Source organism: Electrophorus electricus, chromosome 16, assembly GCF_041902795.1.
Source record: "Electrophorus electricus isolate QZ-2024a chromosome 16, ASM4190279v1, whole genome shotgun sequence".
NCBI lineage: Eukaryota > Metazoa > Chordata > Actinopteri > Gymnotiformes > Gymnotidae > Electrophorus > Electrophorus electricus.
In genome coordinates, this window is record NC_137512.1 from 15,236,557 (window position 1) to 15,256,519 (window position 19,963).

The window sequence follows — 19,963 nt, forward strand, 5'->3', positions numbered from 1 at the left end:
GATAGAGGAAGAGGGAGCAAGAGAGGGTGAGAGTGAAATAAATAGATGGTGAGAAGAAGAGCAAGGAGAGATGGAGAGGTAGATCTAAAGAAGATGAGAGAGAAAGAGGTAGGGAGAGTGAGAGTGGGTGCAAAACTCTGACCTGTGGCCAAGGTGATGCAACAAAGACAGAATTTGAAAGAGATCCTCACTTGCTGAGACATGTGAAAAGATTGACATCTGCCAATGTCTGTTTGAGAGTACAAGGTTCAAGAGTTTTATTTGCTATGTGTAACAGGTAGACCCTGAAGTGCATATTTAAATAGTGTATGTGTGTGGGGGGTTGCATGCACCTGTGTGTGTGATCCTTTTAATACAGACCCACCAGGCACTTGGCTTCATGTGGCTCAGAGTTCAGTCTGTTTTTATTGAGAGTTCAGAAGGGAAATGAGGGAGGAGGGACATTATGTGAGAGAGGAAGGAAGAAGAAGCAGGACAGAGGGCAAGAAAACAAGGCTGATTCCTTCTTATAGTAATCATACGCTACAGATCGAGGCCTCTTTCTCTCACATTGTTTTAGCAGTTTTCCTTGACTCTCCAGCCCTTTATCTTATTTCACACTCCATATTCCTAATTACTTCCTTTTGTCTTTCCACCAGATCTGTCTACACCACTGGAACCTTGTTGATAGCCTTTTCCAATGCTGGTGAGACATTTCTATGAATTCATTTTACTCCTATGTAACTCAACTACAAACTTTATAATACAAATAGTTATCATTCAATATTCAGTTCAGTTTGGAGATCAAGGAAAGATGGCTGTTTTGGAATACTTCTTAAAAGTGTTAGAGACTAGAGTGAACAATGTTCTGAATTATTTGAACAGAAATTACCCAGTATTCTTTTATTTACATTGAATATGTATGGTCACATATATTATAAAGCAGAGAATTTAGAATGCCACATCAAACTTTTGTCAGCATACATATGTAACAAAACTAGTCTTTCAGTAAACTATATAATTTCTTGTTTTTTTCCCCAATATGAAGGTTATGGTTTAGATTTCTATGAATTATATCCAGTACTACAGTCTTCAATTTGCATTCAGTTTGCATCAATATCTCTTACATCAGACTGTTTCCCCTTTGCCCACACTAGTTCCCAAGCCTCGATGTTCTGAACCATCTTGTTTAGTCGAGGGAAGGATCAGGAAGCGATACTTGCAATATTCTCAGTGACAATATCTGTGGCTTCATTATTAGCATGACTACTTCTGCATTCTTTTATGACTTCATTTTTCTAATTGACTGGATTAGTTTAAGGGAACACTCTTTCTCTCTCACAGCAAAGCCAGTCCTTCTCTATCCTGCTCTGTCTTTCATTGCTGTTGGAGGAATTATTTTCTTAGTTACTAATATTCAGGTACGTGACTTCCAGTTAATGAACGATATTAATAAGAAATATTTATTTAGTTCACCACATCTAACATTTAACCCATATCATGTTTTATGATCTGCATCTATAAGCTTATGATTGGCAGCACTTCTCTCTCTCTTTCTCTCCATCTACATCACACATGCTCATTCACCAGGTGGGGAATCTCTTTGGAACCCATCGCTCCACTATCATCACTCTGTATAATGGAGCCTTTGACTCATCTTCTGCAGTCTTCCTTGTTGTCAAGGTAAAATCCCTTGAAGCACTTCAGTTATTCAGGTAATGCAGCTGTTAATTAGAGTGTGTGGGATGGCAATAAAAAAATGATGATGATGATGAAGAGGATGGCGTCCTTCTTCTTTGACAGCTGCTGTATCAGGGTGGAGTGTCTCTGCGCACCTCCCTCCTCTTCCTATCCTGTGGCAGTGTGGTCCACTTGACCCGCACCATCCTGCTGTTGCCTCGTTCACACATCCCATACCCTCTTCCTGAGAACTACACTTATGGGTAAATGACAAATCCCATACCCTCTTCCTGAGAATTACATCTACGAGTAAATTACAAATCCCACAATCCGTTCCCCACGTCTTTTCCTGAGAATTACATACTCATGGAATCTCTAAAAGACCCAGATCTAGACAAAAAAGGAGAAAACATTTCACTGGACAGTGCTGATTTACAATGCAATGTAATACTAATTAGGCTGAATGTATGTACAGGTCCTAAAACCTGTTTCTCTACAGAGCCAAATCTATAGGTATTTCTTACTGATCTGGAAAAATGCCCAAAAATGCTGTATAGAATACTATTGTTATTTTATGTATTTGTGTATGCCTTTTTTACTTCATGTCATAGAGTCACTGGAAGTCAGATCTGATCTGAAAAGTATATGTAAAATGCAAAAAACCTCTTGACTCAACCTACCCTCTTATCTAAATTTTGGGTTGCAGGTCCAGCAATGCAGATCCATATTGCTCTTGTTTACATTGCTTGCTATGCAGGATGATAGACAGACCACCCACCCCGTCACTGTCCTGCTGAAAAATAGCTAGCAGCCTAGCGTCATGTGGAACGTCTGTAATGTTAGTCAGGCCCCCAAATGGATCAATGTATGCACTGAGAAATACAAATGCATTTTGTGTAATATTCTCATATTCTGCATATTCTCATCTCCCACATTTAAGTATTTGTAAATGATCCTTATCAAAGCCCACAGTGATTTAAGATGATTTCACTGACGCTTTTTGTGTGGCAGGATGAAATGTGCTGTGCCTCAGTCTTCAAGCACCGCCGAAAACAAAGTTGACAAAGGCAACCTCCAGACTTCCCAGGTCTCTGAGACAACGCCGTTTCAAGAAGAGAATTCCACCAAGGTCACCCAGGAAGAGACAGCAGGTGAGGGGAGACAGGACTCTGTGCTAATCTACCATGAGCCATATGCTGCTCTACACTTAATGAATGATTCGCCTTAATACAGAGAAATGCAAGTTAATTTTAGATCATTGTTGCGAGTGATGTTTTGTTGCACTGTACACATCATAACTGTAATTGGTGCTGTCAACACCACTCTGTCTGCTCATTCCTCTGGTGAGGACATTGTAACACGAGGTGCACTTGCCTTGTCTCAAAGATTTTTTTGGACAAACTAACTGAAATTTAAACAAAATGGGTAAATAGGACACTCCCACCATGCTTAAGCAAGCTGTTAGTTCAGTTCAATTCAGATTTGACTTATAGTTATTTGTATTAATAATTCAGGTGATGTGTCCACACATGTTGACCAAAATTCAAAAACAGTTTGCTTTTTTAAATGATTCTATCCAACTTTGTATGTGTGTGTGCACGTGTGTTTTAGAGCGAAGCTTCAAAAGCTGCATTCTCTCCTGGTTCTTCTTATGGCATATGCTGTGGTTGTCAGTCATGCAGTTGAGGCACTACTTGTTTATTGGAACTCTCAATCCTATGCTCCAGCATCTTACAGCCAGAGACTCCAGCCTTGGTGACCAAAAACACACACACACACACTGCTATTTTACAGCTAGAGACCACACACACACACAGGCTCTGATCATGGCTGTATCTATGTCATGCTCTTTTCTTCAGTGAGCACTTATACAAACGCGTTCGCTCTCACCCAGCTGTGTGGGATAGTGTGTGCTCCCTGGAATGGACTCATCATGGACCGCCACAAAGGAAAACCCAGAGAAGCAGGTCAGAACTACACACACGCGCACCCCCCCACACATATACGCGTTCCTTTCCACTGCAGCAATGCGACCACACACTCATTCACTGTGTGTGGCAGGCCAGAGCGAGAGCGAGGCAGACCTGAGGGCGGCTGTCCTGTCACTGGGCGTGACCGTGCTCCAGTGTGTGCTCTTCTCCCTGTGCGCTACCATTCCTCTCCTGCCACTGCAGTACCTCACCTTTGCCTTGCAGGTGCTCAACAGGTCCTTCCTGTATGGAGGCAATGCTGCCTTCATCAGTGTGGCGTAAGTCCCCGCCCACGCACAGCACCCAATCCTCAAGCTTTGTTCGTGTTTCAGTAATCCACAGTGTGTGTGTGTAGATTCCCTCCTGCCCACTTTGGGAAGCTGTATGGAGCTGTGATGGCTCTCTCTGCTGTGGTGTCACTCCTGCAGTATCCCTGCTTCACTCTCATTAATGGGCCTCTTGGTGGAGACCCCTTTGCTGTAAGCCACAACCACATTCAGTATCTCTTAGGCACAGTCCTAGTGTCCTCCCTCAGTCCTAGTGTGGCAAAGAACAACACTAGGACTGAGGAGCGAGGGAGGACACTAGGACTGTGCCAGATGTGTGAAAGAGCAGGGGCACTTCCTTATGATTGGGCAAACACAATTGGGAGGAGCTAAGACACACGGAGAAGGAAGCACATTTAAGGAAATGAGAACCTTGTGTCCTACCGAAACTCCCACAGCAATGAAATATGTGGGATACGATAGTCAAGAGTTGTGAGGTAGCACTGCTCTTTAAGGGCTCCAAGATGCACTTCAACGTGGAGGGTGCATGAAAGGAAGTGCAGGGGTGAGGAGGTGTGCATGCGGACCCTGTACGTCTTATTAATGTGCAGGAGCATACATTATAGCACAGTGGAAGCAATTCGTAAGTCTGACTAGCAAGTTTTCCTGTTAACCATTTCACTGCGAGTTATACTGTGTATGACTATGTATGTGACAAATAAACCAAACTTGAAACTTAACCAGGCTACCTTAAAAGCTGATCTGTGGGCCTCCAAAGAATCAGGACATATTTGAAAGAAATCTTTTCCATGTGCTGCTCAAATGAATAAGTAGCATTAGTGGAATTGTCCATTATGTATAATTCACACTGGGCATTTCAACTGGGGATTTTAAATGTTCAAGCTTTGGAATGCCTAAAAAAGTTGAAAATCATCTATTGCTTAATAACTGAATTGAAAGTAACATGTTTAAAATGATACATCAACATTCTACTCTCAACAAGCATTTTATTAAAGTGACCCACCTTGTTAGAGCTTTTTGGTTGGTAGACAACCCAAAAAAACAGCAGTGACACAGCAACACTGCTGTGCCTGATAAATTCTTACTGGCTAAACACCCACTGCCATGTCAGCATTGCTCCTGCATCGACAGTGGTCTGTCATCCACATAACATTCACTCAGCAGTGAAAAGAAAGTAAGGTCAGAATCTGCCAAGTGATGAGGAGTTAGTGTGTGAGGGAACTGTGCTTGTAGCAGATGCTACAGAGTTAGTAACTACGTTTGTAATGTGCACCTACAAGTTAGACGTTTCTGTTAAAGCAAGTGGTGAATGTGTATATGTCAGGGGCATTCAGATTGAGTACAATTAAACAGCAATTAAAATTAAAAACTCTTACTCTGTTACCACACCATGAACAGGCTCAAATGTGAATCGCTCAAGTACAGGGGATGTGCTAATCATTTTAACATGCTGCATGTGTGTGGACTGTAGGTGAACGTCACTCTGACCCTCCTAACTTGCCTAGCCTTCATCCACCCTCTCTATGTTTACCTGCACTGCCGACGGCAAGCAGCCCAGCGAAGCAGGGTCAACAGGAGCACCACCTCCTAGGGCCAGGCCCCAGAGCTACACATGACACAGCCACACCCGCTTCTGTTTACGGTCACCACTGGACTGTAAATGCCATTTAAAATGAAAGTACTTATTATACCTGTCTTGCCATAGTGACAAATGTTGTCATTATTGCAAATCAGAAGAGACTGATGTCTTTGTTTTTCTTTACAGTGTATTTTTACATCTTATTAGAGGCCACAGAGCCCCTGGAGATTCATACAGACAGAAACACATACACACATTACCTCTCAAACATTGATGTTTTCTGAACACCACTTAAGCCTAGGTCAGGAACTCCATTATCGGTTATACTCGTTCCACAAGTAGTGTTGCTCTACTAGTTTTTTTTTTTTTTATCCCTAGTTTTTACCTGGAAAAGATCTGATAGATTGAGGGAAATATTAATGCTGAGGTGTTTAATACTACTATTAATGCAGGAAGAGATGGGATTTAGCTGGGGAACATTGTTCATTTATTTCATTAAGTAGATTGTTAATTTTTTGACCAGTTAACAAAATACAAATAACTTTGCTAGAAAATCTGACAGAAAATTTGCCAGTTTCATTTGAGATATTTACAAATGTAATTTATCTACACATTTTCGATGACAGATGCCCTTAATACATCCAGTTTGGGCAGGATACATTGTATGTGGGCTGACCATTTCAACTCTGGGTGCAAATGCCCTAAAAACGGTTTTAATATCACAGTTGATAAGTGAGGAGTGACTGATAGTAAGCTTGAGTGTTTTTTTTAGGTTTTACACTGAGATGCATTGATATGTGGCAGTATTAAAGACTTTTGCTTGACTTCGTGTCAATTTATTAAATTCTGAGATTGTTTGCAATCTGTGTTCATACCTGTAGTTCGGTTCCCTTGGTCCGGACCAAACAAGAAAATGATAAAGGCCCCTTTGTTACATCTTAGTCCTGGTTTGTTTAGCGTTCACTCCAATCGAACCAAATTAATTAAGTGATGTATGACACATGCATGACACAGACTACGGCTAAAATGGATAAAGGAGACAAAATAACGCCAGCCATTGTTCCGCTGCACATACCTAGGAAGGTACGCTACAAAGTTTAGACGACGCAGGCCTACATTTCCAATGACTACCGAACTGTATTGGAAAACTTTTTTTGCTTTCAATGAACTTTCTTCTGTCGCTGCACGTTTAGTGTCGCATCTTGTGTCATCACGTCCCGTGTTTGGTTCGTATTGTGTTCATACTTCCAACAAACCGCACTAGAATTCCTTTAGAAACAGACCGAGACCCACCTGCTCAGCCGGTGTCGGGCCTTTCGTTTTAATCGAACCAAAGCTTGGCACGTCTGAACACAGCCTAAAGTGTACTGTGTTATAAGTGCACAGAACGGCATGGAAGTGCAGCATGAGGGTTTAGTCAGAAGCGGTTTATGAGGAGCCTGGTCACATTCTATTCCTCTCGTTAGAACAAAAATAAGCAGATCCTTACTTTAACTTTTGAAAGTATATGTATTACGCTAAAAATGTACAATTTACCTGTATACTTTTTTTTTCTATAGCAAATGGGTTTTGGTCAGTAGGACACGATTATTGCTACTGCAGGGTCAGCTCACCTATCAGCAGTCAGCAGCAGAAATGCCAGCGTCCTACTGCCCAACATCTTTGCTGTAGAAAAAAAAGTATGTGTATTTTATTTGCTATTCTTAGTGCAGTACATAATTAATTATGTAATTTCCAAAATTAAAGGAAGATCCTTCACAAGTGGTGAAAAACTTTTAATTTCTCGTTATAGGCCGTTGTCCTCCATTCACCCCTATTCGTTTTGGACTCGCTCGCGGGCGCCTCTAGCATTTAACAAGCCGGGAGACTTGTACTTCTCCTCTGTACAAATTCTATCGTTTAGTGCCCTCTGCAGGACAAAACGGAACACTCCGAATTCCTCTTAACCATATTATTGTGCTTTTCATGTGTCCAGTAACACAAAACAATGGGCATTTAAATATGAAATTAGTCCCACAATGCAGCATTTAAAACAATAACGCATTAAGGCAAAGGAACACGCTGAAATTTTAAAGAAACAATATATGACACATATGACAACAAATGGCTTTAACTTAAAATGCACAAGTGAACATTTAAAAAGATTTTATTATAAAGAAGAAATAATGTCAATTCAGCATTTTCAACTTCATAAATGCTGTATAAACTAACAACTTGGAACCTGATCTGATGCGCCATGCACTTTTCTTTTGTGGACGCGGACATAGGATCTGCGCGTGAACCTGAGCCCACAGACATCACAGATGTACGGCTTCTCTCCTGTATGTGTGCGCATATGTGATGACATGTGGCTTGACTGCTTGAACCTGCGCATGCAGATGCTGCATCTGAAGGGCGCATCGCCCGTATGCACGCGCATGTGTGCCTCCAGCACGCTGCGTGAGGTGAACGCTTTCTCACACGTGTCACACTTGTGGGACTTGGACGGCACCGTCTCGGCCCGCTTGCCGTGGCCAAGATGGGTGTTGCGCATGTGCATCCTCAGGTAGTCGGTGCGGGTGAAGGTGGCGCCACACTCGTCGCAGGTGTATGGTGTCTTGCCTGTGTGCAACAGCAGGTGCCGTTCCAGGTGGTACTTCTGGATGAAGCCCTTGCCACACTGGTCGCACATGTGCATCTTCTTGCCGGCGTGCCGAAGCAAGTGGCGTTTCAAGTAGGGCAGGTGTGTGAACTTCTGGCCGCACTCGTTGCACACAAAGTCCATGGCGCCGCTGTGGCTCAGCTGATGGATGCGCAGGTTGGAGCTGCTGGTGTAGCGGCGGCCACAGTCGCCGCACTCGAATGGCTTCTCGCCTGTGTGCGTCAGCATGTGCCGCTCCATGATGGCTCGGCAGCGGATGCTGCGGCCACACACCTCGCACTCAATTGGGCCTCGCCCCCACTGGGCCTTCCTTTCTTTCTTCCTGGACAGGTGAACAGCAGGACACACTGAGAGTTTGGACTCGCAGGACGACGCGGGCAATGCTCGCCTTCGACACTTTTGCGTTCTTTTGATGCGCTGCTTCGCCGCTCGCTTCTTGCTGCCCTCGTCCATACTGGAGGAAGCGGAAGAGTCCCTGAATTTGCGTGTCTTTCTGCTGTCATTTCCCGTTTTCACTTTCTTCGTGTCCAGTTCTTTTTCAGCCTCTGCGCTGGTCTCCTCGGACCTGCAACAGCTCCTTGATTCATCAGACATGCTGTCTAATGTTTGGCCAGGACTTTCACTTCTCTCACTCTCTGCTGTGTTGTCCAGGTCACATAAATTGTGTTCTGAGCTCCCAGCATTGGCTGAAGTAGTGCAATGTCTTCCTCGAGATGTTCTGGAGGTGGCTGCTTTCTGCTTCTTTGCTGTTTTGGCAGTGACCTCATTTTCGGGCTCGGGAACCAACTCTGTTAGACAAGTAGAAGTGTCGTGTTTGTTGTTTTGCTGCTTTGCTGTTGTGCTCCTCCTAGTGGTGCCCAGTCTCATTTCCAGGTGCGTACTCACTGGTAAATCCTTTGCCTGTTTTGGTCGACCCCTTCTCTTTCTGGCCACTTTTGAAATGCCACTTTTGGGCTCTGGCTCACATCCATCTGGGCTGTGCAGGCCACGCCTCTCCACTTGCCTGGCTTTTCGTCCCCTTTTAGGCTCCTCCTTCTCAGCACTTTTGGGGGTTGGGGGAGGGCCTCTGTGCCATTTCCCTGCCTGTCTAGTGCAATCTCTTCTAAAAGTGCTTTGTGGGATGTCATCAATGTCACTGCTGATCGGGCTCATATAGCTGTATGTTTTTACACAAATGTCCTTGACTGCTTTTGTTGCCATCTCCTCGCCTGATGCACTGTCTTCCAGGTCAGGACTCTCGTTGATCTGGTGTCTGCGTAAGCCACGTTGCTTCCGCTCTTCATCTGCAGATGGTGGAGTAAGAAAGGCATCATCCGCATCCTCATCATCATCTGCAACTTGGGGAGCTGGTAAACATAAATCACGAGAACAGAAATTATACAAAAAAATAAAGAAATGTGTTCATTGTTAACAAATGTGTTACAAAAAGAACACAAAACTTATATAAGTCAGGAAAATGTGTAAAGATGTGAGATAGGTTAAATATTTTCAGACCTTAGCATAGCTTTCAGTTGGTTGCTAGCAAGCACTCAATTAAACCTGGGTTAATTATGTTCCCACTACCAGTAACAATATCAACTTAAAATGTTCAATACACATTGATGAAAAAAGATCACTTAGTTAATTGGGATTTCTGCGTTTCAATTAACTGCATTTTATTGTATGTGGATCATTGTCCTTTTACAAAAAATTAATCATGTTCAATTGTGACCGTGCATATTTCGTGATGTTCTGCTGCAAGCCATGTAAAATAGCCTACTGGAGGGGCAAGTAAATATAATTTAGGAGCAAATAGAAAGGGTTTTGACCATATTCAGTTCCTTTATTCATTTTGTTTTGCATATCAAAAGAAACCATCAAGCACATTAAAACGATTCCTCTTCGAATAGGCTACATACCAAGAAGAAAACCATATTACAGATGATACGGCATCATCACAATAAACAACCACGTCACATCTATGACTTCGTTTACCATATTTACTGAGCTCCCTTCCGCCCAGCGGCACCAGGGAGATCTTTACGTCCCCGACATCAGCCTGGTTCATGTCCGTTGAAGATACACCCCCAGCCTCTTCCTTATTCTGATTCAGACGCGCCTACATTTGGGCGCCTGTGACACGCGCACGTTAGCCTTAACTCGTTGGACGTGTCTGCCACGGTTCACCTTTGATGAAACTGCCTTTCGTTGTTATGGCCGTCACTGAGACACACATAAATTCATAACTAAGACGTGCATCTAACTTATTTATTAGAATCAATTTCCAAAATCACCTGGCGAAGGCCCCTATATTAACACTGCGAGTGTGCAACCCATATCACGGAGCCCTGTAGTGTTTTCTATAACCCCTTCCGAATACTTGCTACTCACAAAATCTGTGCATCATTTTCCTTGGAATTTCTTGTTCGCCAAATTCTGTTTTAATTAGGTGCCGATTTATTTTTTGTAAGAAATGCAAACACGACCAAGTAGCTTAAGCGTTCCAATGAAATGCTTGTTTTGTCTTTTTCTGCTGAAGCTGCACGGGAGTATTAGCTAATGGATTGCCTCTAGTGGCGTGGATGAAATTCAATAAAAATGACTTGGAAATGCATGTTGTTCTGATTTAAGAGAATAAAAAACAGAGTCATTCAAAACGTACCCAACTAACTTTATTACACGTTCGTTACATAATTATTAATGGCCTTGCAATTATTCCACCATTTATTGACATGTTTTGGAGAGTTAATTTATAAATGTTTTCCTTTACATATTATGTATTAGAAAAAAATGTATATGTATCCTAATCCAGAAAATGAATATATTAATCTGATTACTTTTTAACCTATTACATTTTAACAGAGATTCATAACAATGTTCTCCCACAGTGCCAGTCAGTATGGCAACAAAAAAGCTCCCACAAACTCCTGGATTTGTTCTGTGCAGACTCATGAACAACTCAACAGACGTAAACGTTCCCCAGCAGTGCATAACTGGTGAGAAGGCTCTTTACCCGAGCCATACACTCTAGTCATACCGATAGACTCTACCAGTGTGAACATCCCAGCTAGGTATAGAATATTCTGGCATGAAAACAAAGCTCTTCATCCCCAACTCATGGCGCTTTGTTGGAATATATTGATTTAAAATAAAATATGAGATCATGGCCTCGTCTATTTAAAAATGATTAGAAATTGCGTACTCGCTTCAGAAGGGGGCGTATTTTGACAATGGCTGTTTGAGTTCTTCACCTACAACAAGAGTATAAACAGGGTGTGATAACGACTTGGGATATAACGTTAAACAATTAGCTCTTAGAAGGTCTTTAAACTTCGTAGTGCGCCTAATCTCGCTAGTGATCGTCAGCTAAACACAAATAAACAATTTAATTAAGAGAATGTTTACCAAACAAGTATAAAGCCATATCCGACGCAACGACGGTTATGAACGACCGCCTCTTCAGATGGTCGCATGTGGACGTGAACAGTGTGTCGCCTGTATCCTCTAATCGAAATTAAGTTTGACTGAGCTTCTGCCATTAACTAAACTAGCAAATGATTAGAATATAGTCCGAGCCTGCCGCAATGAGAGAGATCGATTCCGGTTTTTTTTTTCTTTTTTGCAGTTATATCAATACCATGAATCTGATTTCCCTAACGCACGCATTTGAAGATCAGCCAATAATCCTGAAAAACGACAGTCAGCTAAATAAGTTATTATTATTTAATACGTTAGATATATATTAAATAATCATTGTCCAGAGAAACGTGCAGTATAAATCTGTAAAGTAGACTCCTTTATTGAGCAGCATCAAAAACGGGTACAAAGATAGACTAACAATATGCAACAGCAAGGCCAAACCAAGTGGCTACAATAAACAATTTACATTTACATTTACGGCATTTAGCAGACGCTCTTATACAGAGCGGCCTACAAAAGTGCTTTGTCATTTACTAATAGAATAGAATCAAAAAGACAGATGAAACAATAAGATGAAACGGTATTCCTACTTATTCCTACGGTGCAGAAGGGTCATATATGTAGCTAGCTAGCTGCCAGCCACTGTCGTAACGTTAATGCTAGCACTAACGTTAGCAGACTCGGTGCTCCTGCTTCACTCGGCAGAATCTTAATTGTTTAGGGTAGTTTGTTTTCTATTTTCAAAAGCCTGGGAAATGTTCGCATGGTTTCTATTGCGCATTTCTAGGCTATTTATTTGCTTGTTGACACACAAGATAAGACAAATCCGGCTAAATCCAACACTGTCAACAATCACGATTAAGTAACCAAAATGGATCTCACGCACATTATTCAATAAAAAGAAGCCAAAAACATTATCTGTTGTTACAATAGAAAGTCTTTTAAAAATTACTATTAAAAACGAACAGATAAAAAAGGAAACCATTAAAAAATTGAAACAGTGCGTACAGGTCCGCCGGCGCCAGTAGTTATGAACAGAACGCGTAGGACTTGTTTTAAAAGTTAAATATGCAGGCAACATTCGATACTAATGCTACTGTAATGCGGCAATAGACAGAGGAAACATTCACACAAGTAGAGGCATTAAAAATGGGGCAAAATAAGAAGAAAGAAAACAAGGAGTAAGTTATCCTCGTTAAATTGCAATCCTGCTAATAATCAAAATAGATTTTTAATGTATCAGTAATATAATTACTGCATCTTCCGCCTGCAACCGTTAGGGACTTACCTTTTTTGTATCTTGATAGAAAACGCTGTTACCTGTATTTCGTTACTACCCATCCCTGCTTACTAAGCATGCATCACGTCTATATAGGCCAGATAAACAGTATCAGACCATAAATAAATGATTCCCGTTTAGTTCTGCAAATGCCTTATTTATTTAAACAAATGAATTACAGCTCATTAAAATAAAAATGAAAAAAACATTGAATGAGATCTTCAGAAAAACTGCAACATGCTGTTAATTTGCTGTCGTCTTACCATCCTCAGTCTCAGTCTCTCTCCCCTGCTGCATCATCCCGTCTGCGTCATAATGGCATGGGAAATGGCAGGGATTGCCACCATTTAAAAATAGAGACTAATGAATAAACGGGTGGCAAATATAGAGAAACTAGGGAGGCTGCGAAAGTGGTACGCAAGTAATCCTAAAATAGGCAATAGAAGAGAGATGAAAGCCCAGCGCTTATTTTTGCGAAGTGGGGTGCAGTGACTGACAGTAATCATTCTAACACAATGAGCCTGGAGGAGTGAATGACAGTAATCACACTAATACAACGAGTCTGGAGGAAAAGCACAATGATGCAGGAGGGTGGAGGAGGGGAGGAAGTGCCTGGGATGGGTGAGGGTGTTATCCGAAGGAAGCGCAAATGAGGAGAGACCGATGAAGAGGCAGGAAGAGACTTTGTTTCAAAGAAACTGTTGTGAACTTGCAAAACTGCATAATACATCCAAATTAGTAATAAAAAACTAAATCTTTGGACATAATAGTATGGAACAGATTGTTTGTCTCCCTTTCCCCTACTCCCCATTGTGTTCTGGTAAGAATGAGTCTGCTTCTCCCCACCTCTGCCCACAAATAGGAAGAAACGGATGGCAAAAGATGGAAGAGTGGAGAGAGCGAAGTGAAAAAATGGAGTGATGAGCGATGGTTGATGGAGGAGAGTGACTGCAGAACAACTGGGTGTTGAATTCTCCATTGCGTGTCAGGCATTGCCAATTTGTTGTGGCTCCATTGTAGTCTGGAGACGTTTACTGAGTACAAGTCACAGAAAAAACTGTGTATGTGTACCTGTGAAAGTGATACATAAAGTGTGTGATGTGTTAAGTACGGGAGACATTTTACCCTAGGCCATCAGTTACTATAGTATACAGCACACATACACACATACATGTGTTGAAACGCATGCTTACAACATCGGCACAAGATGTTCTGAGTTGTGTCGGTCACACTGGGTTGGAAAATTAAAGGGCACACGTGTTCGTATGAACATTGACATGTGTGGATCTCAAACAGACACACGCACACACACAGAGGCTACCCACTCTATAGTGTGCCGCCTGTTGATCTTTCATGAGTGTGTCACTGTCCCGAGTGGTGAGGGGGTGTGCAGTCATCTGTCTGATCCCACTACCTCATGTGTGTGAGTATGTGTATGTGTGCAAGTGTGTGTGTGTGCATGTATGTCTGTGTGTGTCAACTGTAGTCTGTGGTCCCCCGTTGTGCTCTGATTCCTCAGAGATGACTTAGCTCGTGGGTTGAAATGATTGTATTAATGTGTGTATTCTGGGCTGTATGTTTGCGTGGTATTTCATCGCAATATAACAGAATGCTATTTCACAACGATCCTTCCATAACAAGGTGTGGGTTAAGGAAATGACCTGCCATTGCAACTCTATGAATGTATGTGTGTGTATACCTAATGTGTGTATGTGCTGTGTGTTATGTGGGTATGTTTGTGTATCTTCCACCATGGTCCCCAGCAGTGACCTGAATTTTCATCATTGAGTGGGCCAGTGGGCTCAGAACTGTATGTGCATATCTATGCGCATGTGTATGTGTGCGCATGTGTTTGCAACATGATGTGCAGTATTACATGCACACATTGTTCATGAAAATGGCAACATCACCAGAAACCAGGACTTGAGTACATGAAGTGTGTGGATGTAATTGCTTAAGTATTTCTTAAGTGATTGTTTTTTATTCTAGTGAGTGTTTATGTGTTAGTCTGTACACATACATGCAGATGGAGTACATCTTATCAGAACACTTTGTGACCTCAGTCATTATTTGGACAGAACAGGTCAGAACTGACTCAGGGCAACCCACATTCATATACTGACACACACACACACGCATGCACGCACACGCGTGCCCGCGCACACGCACACCAACAGACACACTTATCTTTTTAGAGAAAACACATATATACACATAAAAGATTATTTCAGATGTTTTATTGAGCCATGTTAAGTAGTTGTGTCTGTCTTCAGATTAACAATCTGAAATGAAAATTTGATCATATAAAGAAAAAATCAAAGCAGATTCTAACACTGGAGTCTATTTTCTGAATATTTCAAAGTGAAAGATTCCAGAGAATAACTGCCATGTACTGTAGTAGTTATACAGAAGTAGATAAAATCGCAGAGGTCCTTCATCAGCTGTGCAAGCAAAATGCTTATCAATATATACCGACTTCATAGATTAGATATTAGATAAGACATTAGATTTTAGATTAGATATATTAGATATTACATCTTAGATGTATTTTTACACTGATGGTCTAGAACCTGAGGAGTGTTTTAAAATCCCACAAGCTGGTTTACTTGTCCATGTTTTTGCTTGAGCAATTTCCTCCTTATAGCCTACGTACTGAAAATTTGACTACCCATATTTCTTCTCTTTTATTCTAATTGCTCTCAGGGGAGCATGACAGTTCTTTATGCCCAAAAACACGAGCAAGTTCTCGTATTCTGCCCCCACCCTACACACACGCGCACACACACACACACACACACACTGTTGCTGTTACCTCTTCTCTCTCTCCCTCCTCCCTCCAGCACGCCCTCGCACACATTACGCATTAGAGATTCCGACGCTGCCCACCACTGTGGGCACCCGCGCACGGAGTATAAACCATCCAACAGCTCCCGGTGTCCTTCAGTCGCACCGACTCGAGCTAGTGCACCAGAGCTGACCGTCAGCGGAGATAGCAGGCACGTCCTCGCGCTCAGGCTAACTCGCTCTCGGTTTTTGTTCAGGATGGAAACTCGTTCGGCTGCGCGGAGAACTCGAACATCTAACGCTCACAAATTTAAGAGTAAGTACCCATATTTTGCTTTGTTGTTTTTATGCAAGTTGATGCTAGGAATAACGCTTATTTAAAAGCGATTATCTAATGACATGTACAATAACTGTTTGAGTTAGTTTATCCAAAAACAAGTTTCAAGTAGTTTACCCGTTTGTCTGGAGCGCACACAGCTAACGCTATTAGGGAAGACAAAACAGAAATGGCATATTTTATTTTGGAGCATATTTATGTAAAGCAAAAAAACAAAAAAAACAAAAAACAAGCAATAACATATACTTTAACAGAGCAACAAGCATTTTCTTTTAAACGTTGTGTATTTATAGAACACATCACTTTCTGTCACTTGTCACGCGGCCGCTGAACCGTGCGATGTGACCAGGTCGCGGGTCGGGTAATAGGAAAATCTTGCGCAGAGGGGATGAATGAATGCGGTATAATTAATTCACGTCCCGTGTATCTTCAAGCGGCACGTTATTGTGTGGAGTTACCGGAACCCAGAGATCTGCTCTTAAAATTTAATGTGCTGAACCAATACAGGCTGCTCCTGTTTCACGTACCTGAAGTTAAGCCGACCTCCGTGTTTCACGCACCTTTAGACATCGTTCGGTCCATACTCCGTTTAGGACCTGCTGGGACTCTGCGATTGGCACACGAGGCTTTTATCTCCGCTCAGTGCGCGGGAAACCGAAGCAGGTGTCAATGTCTTAATGTCTCGAATAACATAAGGCAGGATTAGTGTTTTTTATGTACTGCTTACGTTGACGCATATCATAGTTTCGCCATAAAAACCGTCCTCTGTGCGTCCTATTTGCGTGTTCCGAGAACTTTTAGCATCCCAAAGAAAAAAAAAAACAAAAACAAAAAAAACAAAACAAAAAAACAACTGGCGCTGGTACAGGAGTTTAAAAAAACTTTATTTTACAACACCCTCCCCCAGGTGGACTGTCTCTGTGGTTAGTGGTGTGGCTGCTGGCATGTCGTTGCGCTCCAGGGCTGGCTTGCCCAAGGCTATGCGTGTGTTACCACACGCCCATGACCGTCAGCTGCCAGTCTCAGAACTTCACGTCCGTTCCTGCTGGCGTGCCGTACGACTCCCAGCGTGTCTTCCTGCAGAACAACCGCATCACTGAGCTCAGGGCCGACTCCTTCGGCTTTGAGACACAGGTAAGTGGCGCATCTATGGCCTGAGACCAACATAATGGTGCAGATGTGGAATCCCCTGGAATCTTATTGCCTTTGTTCATACTGAAGCTAAAGCATACTGATAAGTCATATTGATCAATCATATTGCTCCCTTCATGGTGTGCCTCTGCTTGCATCTCTCTCCAGGTCTTATGGCTGTATTCAAACAACATCTCATGGGTGGAGGCAGGTGCATTCAGTAACCTGCGCGTGTTGGAAGAGCTGGACCTGGGTGACAACCCGTCACTGCGGCGGCTGGATGGTGGCACTTTCCGTGGCCTGGAGCGTCTGCAAAGCCTGCACATGCACCGGTGCCGCCTGTCCGAGCTGCCTGCCGACCTCTTCCACAAGCTCTACAGCCTACAATTCCTCTACTTGCAGGAGAATGAATTGAGCCACCTGCCTGACGGCCTCTTCTCTGACCTGGTCAACCTCACACACCTCTTTCTGCATGGTAACCGCATCCGCATGCTCTCCGAGAATGCCTTCCGTGGCCTGGTCAACCTTGACCGGCTGCTGCTCCATGACAACCGCATCCGTCAGGTGCACCGCCGTGCATTCCGTGACCTGGGCCGCCTCACTATCCTTTACCTGTTTAACAACGCCCTGCAGGAGCTGTCGGGCCAGGTCATGCGTGACGCCTCTGGCGTGCAGTTCCTGCGTCTCAATGGCAACCCATGGGCGTGTGGCTGTGAGGCTCGCTCACTGTGGGAGTGGTTCCGCAAGGCACGTGTCTCCAGCTCTGAGCTGGTGTGCAGCTCACCAGCACCACGCAAGGGCCAGGACCTGCGCTTCCTGCGTGAGCTGGACTTTGCCCTGTGTCCACTTCCCGACCCAGGCTCACTGGCTGGCACCACCACTACCACGTTCAGCACCAAGACACGCTGGTGGTTCTCCAAGAGCAAGCCAGCTGCTACCACCAAGGGTGTCTACCACAAGGGCAGTGACACGCTGAAGGCATTCCCATTCTCTTCAGTGAAGTCCAGCCACCCGGCAGCGGCAGCAGCCGCTGCAGCAGCTGCTGTGGCTGCCTCATCATCCAACCTCGCCCACAAGTATGAGCTAACAGCGGAGGAGGCTGCCCTGCCAAAGGTGGAGCCTGAAGAGTACTGGGCCAACTACGGCAATGAGGACTCCTCAGTCCGCTGCTTTGAGTTAGAGTGCCCGCCGGGTGACGACTCGCTTGCCCTTCCTTCCTCATCCTCCTCCTCCTCCTCCTCTCCCTCATTTCTGCTCTTGCTCTCTCTCTCAATGCTGTATCTCTTCCTTCACATGCTCTTTGGCTGAGTGCTGCTGTGCTAAGCTGTTGCTCTCTCGTCTTTTACCCTTCTTTTCTGCATTTGGCCTTTAACAGGGCCTGATGCTGACAGGCACACTACAGCAGCAATGCTGGACACAGGAGACACAAAGCTGGAATACGCACACGCACACACACACACACACACACACACACACACACACACACACACACGCATGCAGATCCAAGCACTCACCCATACACACGCTTGAGGAAAATGTTTGGCTGTGCCCAGTATAATTTGGAAGATATAGTTAAGACTATTGCTGTGTGAGGATTATACCCAGAAGACTTTGATTGCACCTACTGCAATCTTCACTTTTGCAATCAGTGTGACAAAAAATGGGGAGATACAGATAAATAGACAGAGCTATTCAGGACCAGGGATAGAAATGGAAAGGAAGTAATTGTTGATGACATATCAATAAAGGAGAGAAAAAGCAACTCTCTCTCTTTCGCCTCTTCAGAAATGCATCATCATGAAGCAACTACCACCAGACATGTAAATAGCCATCATCTGACTCGCACAACTGTAAATACGCTCAGCCTCACAAAAATATTTTGCATGAAGTTAAACAGGATATCAAAAACCATACAAACATGTTGGAAATGTCATAGAGGTAGACTTAAGCCAGGCTGCGGTGCAGATTTCCTCTCCTTCCTCTCCGTTGTCTGAACCCTGTGAGTGAGGAGTCTGCAAAGCAGGGCTGAGAAGAGTGCGAGAGGGAGGAACGAGTGCGAGAGCGAGGAATGAGATCGCGAGAGCAAGAAATGAGAGCACGAGAGTAGAAAGATGGATCAGGTGTTTGTCTGCCTGCACCCATTCCTGGATTCGAGTTGCAGTGTTTGTCCTGTGCAAAGCTTATGTGAGCTGCGTCGGCAGTGTGGGTGTCAGGTCTGGCTATTCAATCTGTATGTAGCTGTTTGAATTTTGGAGTCAAACTGAACAAACTAACAACTGTGCTTTCTGTCCTCAATCTACTGTAAATAAACCAAACTAATAAAAAATTCTTTGTTACAAACTAAACACTGTGCCATTGACTTACTTGATTATGTTTATATTTGACCACTCATAAACACTTTCCTTATAAATAAATAAATAAATCAGTTAATGAAAATATATAAGACCTTTATATTCTTCTCTTGGTGAAAAATGATCAGGTCATGAATCAGCAAGTGGTTAGTCTGAACCCCAGTTCCCTATTAAACTACTCAAATTGCCTTCTTTAAAACCTTACTGGCCCAAGCTTGTCGGTGCCTTTGCATGTTGGCTTAACATAGGTCTGGCAAGAGTGCCGTGCTTGGCAGAAGAGCCAAAAAACCAGTGAACCAAAAAACCAGTGAGTCAGTCAACGAAAGTGAAGTGCTTCTCACACAGCTTAATGAAGCCCGGCCCCCCAACAACCTAACACGTACATATGCACGCAAGTGTTATAAATAACAGCCATAAGTGTTTCCTCCTGACATAAACGTACTTCACTTGCTCCTCTGCAGCATGCCTCCCTCCTACGTTCCTGCCTCACTTTTGTTTCGCGATTCTTTCATAAGACTTTTTTTTTATTCCGTTAGCAATATGGCT

The 19,963-nt window shown here is 43.3% G+C and overlaps 2 protein-coding genes across 9 annotated transcripts in view; one reads left to right on the top strand and one right to left on the bottom strand.

Annotated features, from left to right (window-relative positions):
* slc43a3b (solute carrier family 43 member 3b) overlaps positions 1-19,411 on the top strand; it is a 38,588-nt gene extending 19,177 nt beyond the window's left edge. For 2 of the 8 annotated variants that reach the window (XM_081699540.1, XM_081699541.1), the window contains exons 4-14: positions 639-685; positions 1,324-1,400; positions 1,570-1,662; positions 1,783-1,922; positions 2,671-2,810; positions 3,271-3,414; positions 3,519-3,626; positions 3,721-3,907; positions 15,856-15,914; positions 16,843-17,069; positions 17,235-19,411. In XM_081699540.1, coding sequence (XP_081555666.1) covers positions 639-685; positions 1,324-1,400; positions 1,570-1,662; positions 1,783-1,922; positions 2,671-2,810; positions 3,271-3,414; positions 3,519-3,626; positions 3,721-3,907; positions 15,856-15,914; positions 16,843-17,069; positions 17,235-18,374 — 2,362 coding nt within the window. In that variant the 3' untranslated portion in view covers positions 18,375-19,411. Of the gene's footprint in view, positions 1-638; positions 686-1,323; positions 1,401-1,569; positions 1,663-1,782; positions 1,923-2,670; positions 2,811-3,270; positions 3,415-3,518; positions 3,627-3,720; positions 3,908-3,984; positions 4,109-5,387; positions 6,320-15,855; positions 15,915-16,842; positions 17,070-17,234 lie in introns of those variants that run through there. The other 6 variants (XM_027002079.3, XM_027002081.3, XM_081699545.1 and 3 more) reach the window with 6 other exon arrangements.
* On the bottom strand, positions 7,487-10,627 carry LOC113572470 (uncharacterized). The gene is made up of 2 exons (XM_027002072.3): positions 10,111-10,627; positions 7,487-9,482 (listed from the first exon to the last, which is right to left on the bottom strand). Exons 1-2 carry the CDS (start codon positions 10,181-10,183, stop codon positions 7,702-7,704), a joined length of 1,854 nt encoding a protein of 617 aa, XP_026857873.2. The 5' UTR covers positions 10,184-10,627; the 3' UTR covers positions 7,487-7,701.
* Positions 19,412-19,963: the final 552 nt, after the last annotated feature.

Coding starts and splice junctions, on each gene's coding strand:
- LOC113572470 (XM_027002072.3), bottom strand. CDS start 10,183: ATGAACCAGGCTGATGTCGGGGACGTAAAGATCTCCCTGGTGCCGCTG. Junction 9,483..10,110: donor AAGGGAGCTCAGTAAATATG/GTAAACGAAGTC, acceptor TATGTTTACCAG/CTCCCCAAGTTGCAGATGAT.